We start from the raw sequence: 5,000 nt of genomic DNA, 5'->3' as shown, positions 1-5,000 counted from the left end.
GATTTCATCATAAACTAAACAAGTCTTTTCTGTACTTCAGAAATTAAAATTGTAGAATAACAGATAAAATAGTCTCCCCAATCATTCAGAGAACATACAAAGAAAACGTAATGAGGTATTTAAGGGTAAACTATTATAAATCTAATTTATACGTACATGTACATGCAAATACCATGTCATGTCTACAACATTCCGGCCCCTTAAATGTTATACAAATAACATTTATAAACAAAATGTACTTTGGTGTAGACATGTATGAACAAATTCACTATTCTTAAATCACAGCTTGATGTCATCCTTGACTCCTTCAAGCACACACAACTTTGATATTGGTCTGACTAGTTCACTAGTAGCTGTCCTTAATCTTACACTACGGACAAGGTCATCTTTTCCTTTGAATACTTCGATGACACGAGCAAGTGGCCAGCTATGCCTAGGTTGAGGTAAGTCCATGATTATTACAAGATCGCCAACTTTTATGTTAGCTGTAATTTTCAACCATTTAGAACGAATCTGAAGTGATGGAAGATATTCCTTAATCCATCTTCTCCAAAAATGATCTGCAATATACTGCACATGTCTCCACCTTTTACTATAATAATCTGTCTTACAAGTCTTAGTCAGTGGAATGTTGCAGCTTGGTCTGAGTAAGAGTAAATGATTAGGAGTCAATGGTTCTAAGTCATCAGGGTCGTCTGAAATGGGTGTAAGCGGTCTGTTATTAACGATAGATTCAGCCTCACAAAAGATAGTCTCAAGCTTTTCATCATCAATTAATTGGTTCTTAATTAGAATATTCATTACATTTCTGACTGTTCTAATAGGCCTTTCCCAAACACCCCCCATATGTGACGCATGTGGTGGATTGAACTCCCACTTGATGTTTTTCATAAGTAACTTATTCTGAAGTTTGAAAGATCTTTGCAAATCAGATGCTGCCTCTTTAAGCTCCCGATGTGCTCCAACAAAATTGGTACCATTATCAGATCTTATCTTTTCAGGTACTCCTCTCCTTGACATGAATCTTACTAAACCATTAATGAAAGAATCCGTTTCCAAAGAGTTCAACTTTTCTAGATGTATTGCTCTAGTTACTAAACATGTAAAAATGCAACCATACCTCTTTTTTTTTGACCGGCCCCTTTTAACCAAAAAAGGACCAAAACAGTCTATTCCAACATATGTGAAAGCAGGTTTTCCAGGTGTTAATCTATCCTCGGGTAGATCTCCCATCTTTTGAGTCCTAGCTACACCTCTGTATCTGTTACAAATAACACACTTTTTGATCATTTCTTTAACTAAAGGGCGAGCTCTAGGAATCCAATACACTTGTCTGATCTTTGCCATAGTATATTCACGACCTGAGTGTCCTGTCGTTTCATGTGACTCTTTTGCAATTAACTTGGCAATCTCATGTTGTCGTGGAACTATGACTGGATGTCTTGTCTCTTCAGAGACTGGTGCCTGATGTAACCTTCCACCTACTCTCAGACTTGATGTATTATCTAGGAATGGGTCAAGCTTGTATATTGTACTTGACTTTGGAATGTGTCCACTACCCTTTTTAAGAGTTTCAATTTCTTCAGCATAATACTCCTTCTGCACATAGTAAATGATAACCTTCTCAGCTTCACATATCTCACTTGGTGTAATAGGATACTTGAGTCCTGTAGTTGGTTTACCTTGTTTCAACCACTGACCAAATCGCCGCATCCATGCCACAGCTTTCTTCAAGCGGAACCAGCTTGAGAAGCTCACGAGAAACTTGTCCGTGACATCTTCAGCAACCTGACTTACTGCAGCGATAGACTTTGGTACTTTCTTAACTTCTATATCATCAACCAGAAGGTCTATGCTCTCATCTGAATGTGGTATCCATTCTTCTTCTGGTTTCCAAAGAAATTCCGGCCCCTGTAGCCATCGTTGGTTTCTCTTCATTTGTTCACCATGAAGTCCACGTGATACATCATCTGCTGGATTTTCTTTAGAAGGAATATACCTCCATTGCTTAATATCTGTGCTTCCCTGAATGTATGCCACACGATTAGCAACGAAAGTTTTAAACCTTTTGGATTTGTTCTTGATATATTGTATAACAATCATGCTATCTGTCCAAAAGGTTGATTCTATCAATTCCAAGCCAAGCTCTTGATGCAAAGCTTCATCAATCTTCACAGCTGTAGTAGCTGCTGCTAATTCAAGTCTTGGTGTTGTTGTAGATTTCATAGGGGCAAGTCTTGACTTGGCTGCAAGGAAAGCACAGTGAATGTTTTTATTTCTGTCAACTAACCTCAAAAAACTCACAGTGCCATACGCATATTCAGATGCATCAGAGAAATGATGGATTTGATAACTGACTTCATTGAAACCAGTAGGTTTAAAACATCGTTTGATGTTGATGTCTTTCAGATGTTCCATATCCAATAACCACCTGGTCCATCTCTTCATGCCCTCTTCAGAGAGATGATCATCCCAGCCTTTCTGTAATCGACATTCATCTTGAAAAATCTTCTTACCAATAAGTATGAAAGGACTTACTAACCCCAAGGGATCATACACTGAACTTAGGATACTTAGCAATCCCCTCTTCGTTTGAGCTCTGCATTTCTCTTGAATTCTTATTGCTAGTGTATCATTAATAGTATTCCATTCCATTCCTAAAGCATGTTCCACAGGTAAAGAGTCTTCGTCCAAATCAAGACTCTTAACATTCTTGGCTTGTTCATCTGATGGTATATCTTGTAGCACACGCTTACTGTTACTTGTCCACTTTGTAAGCTTGAACCCTCCAGTCTTCAACATACTGGCTATGCTTCTTCTAAGGTTCACTGCCTCTTCTTCTGTTTCTGTGGATGTAAGCAAGTCATCTACATAAAAATTCTTATGAACGATCTCGAATGTTCTTTCATCAAAATTATCCTTTTGGTCATTAGCTGTGTGTAGGAGAGCATATGTTGCACAACTTGGGCTCCAAATTCCTCCAAATGGATGTACTGTCATCCTGTAGATCTCTGGGTCTTTAGACAAATCTCCGTCTGTCCACCAAAGGAATCGGAGAGCATTTCTGTGTGATGGTGTGACTTTCACTTGATAATACATGGCTTCAATATCACTCATTATTGCCACTTTCTCCTTTCTGAATCTTTGAAGTATTCCAAACAGCTTATTTGTCAAATCAGGGCCTTGTAGAACATGTTTGTTGAGAGATGTCCCCATAAATTCTGCTGCACAATCAAATACCAGTCGAAACTTTTCAGGCTTCTTTTCATTCTTTACATTGAAAATTGGTAAATACCATGTAAGTCCAGGAAAGGCATCAATTTCTTCATCGGGCACAACTTCAGCTTGCCCTTTTGTAACCAGCTTCATAATTTCCTTGTTATACTCATCTAACAAGGCTGGATTTTTTATTAACCTCTTCTTCAAAGACTCTTGACGCTTATCCACCATGCTTCTATTATTGCATAACTCAGGTGGAATCCGCTTAAATGGGATAGGTAACTGAAAATGTCCATTGATTTTCACTACCGACTTATCCCAGAGGCTAAGTACTTCCTTGTCATCCTTGGACATACAACTGGTATTCTTGTTCAGATCTTCACACCCGTCAATAGCCCAAAATTTTTCAACTTGTATTGACAGACTACTTTCTGATGTTGGGATGGTATGAATTAAGTTATTAAATACTTCCTTGCTGTGTGGATCATCTCCTACAGGCCCATTAATTGCCCAACCTAGCACAGTTCTTATTGCATATGGCTCATTATCTTTTCCTGACCTTACTTCTTGAGGTTTTAGCAAGTGTGGATAATCTTGGCCAATAACTATGCTGACTACTTCTGCATTAACATTTGGTAGCTCTAAACTTTCTAGGTGTCTCCATTTTTTTACATCAACTTGTGAAGTTACACCACCTTGCAAGCTTGGAGGAAAATCTTTCAGTGCATACACTTTCTCCAGGACTATCGTTTGTTTCTTTCGACCACCTGTAACCATTTCCAAGGTTATCTCTTCAACCTCAGTATCTTCAACTTTATTTAATGTGGTCATATTCAGTGTCACTGATATTCCTGAAATGCCCAATTTATCAATTAATGCTTGTGTACAGAATGTGCTATTGCTTCCTGGGTCCAGTAATGCCAGAGTTGAAATATGGTTATCCATTCCTAATCTACCTACCTTTACTTTTACAATAGGCAATGCAATCTTGGAATCTTTAGATGGATTACAGGCACAACTCTTTGTGCTAACTTTTGGTTGAGTACTAACTTTGCCAGCTTTTTCAGATGTATCTTCTTTGTTAAATGCATCATGTAGCAATTTATGATGCCACATACCACAATTGTCTACTTCACAGACTGTGGCTTTTCTGCATGTTGTTACTCTATGGTTTGACCGGAGACAGTTGAAGCACAATTTTGCTTTTCTTACTTCCATCAGTCTCTTCTCTTTAGTCAACTTTATAAACTGGCTACATTCATGCAACCAGTGTTTTCCTTTGCACATAGAGCAACTTGCAGCATTTTTATTAGACACTTCAGTGTTTCGCTTATCAACTGCTGGTTTAGTTAATACTTCCTCATCCAATCTCACATTGAAACTTGTTCCTTTTGTTGTTCGCCTTTCTTTGTTTTGCTTCAACCCTTTATCCAAAGATTGGAATAATGGGTCATTCACTTCTAATGAAGCTCGTTCTAGGAACTCTGCTAATGGTGTAAATCCTGGATATCTCTTATTTCTCTCTGTGTACTTAATAGCTTCTGTTCTCCAGCGATTTTGGAGATGGAAAGGTAATCTTTTAACAACTTCAGTGACTTTGTCTGACATTATATCAGGATCGTGTCCCAGTGCCTTGAGAGTTTCAACACAGTTTCTAGTATCATCGGCTAAATTGGATAGCATGAGTTTATCAGATGCTTTCAGGTTAGGTCCATCAGAAACCTTTCTTAACCAAGCTTCTTTTATATACAACTCATTTCCAAAACGTTGCTGGAGGATAT

The 5,000-nt window shown here is 38.1% G+C and overlaps 1 protein-coding gene across 1 annotated transcript in view; it reads right to left on the bottom strand.

The window, feature by feature from the left end:
- The window catches only part of LOC122263028 (uncharacterized), a 6,592-nt gene that overhangs the window by 597 nt on the left and 995 nt on the right, over positions 1–5,000 (bottom strand). The window contains exon 1 of the mRNA XM_086541311.1: positions 1–5,000. This exon is cut by the window's left edge and continues 198 nt beyond it; it is cut by the window's right edge and continues 995 nt beyond it. Coding sequence (XP_086397437.1) covers positions 280–5,000 — 4,721 coding nt within the window. The 3' untranslated portion in view covers positions 1–279.

This window comes from Penaeus japonicus, unplaced genomic scaffold, assembly GCF_977035675.1.
Source record: "Penaeus japonicus unplaced genomic scaffold, GWHDUDI00000001_assembly GWHDUDI00000010, whole genome shotgun sequence".
NCBI lineage: Eukaryota > Metazoa > Arthropoda > Malacostraca > Decapoda > Penaeidae > Penaeus > Penaeus japonicus.
The sequence above is the reverse complement of the archived record's forward strand: the minus strand, read 5'-3'. Positions and strand labels throughout refer to the sequence as shown.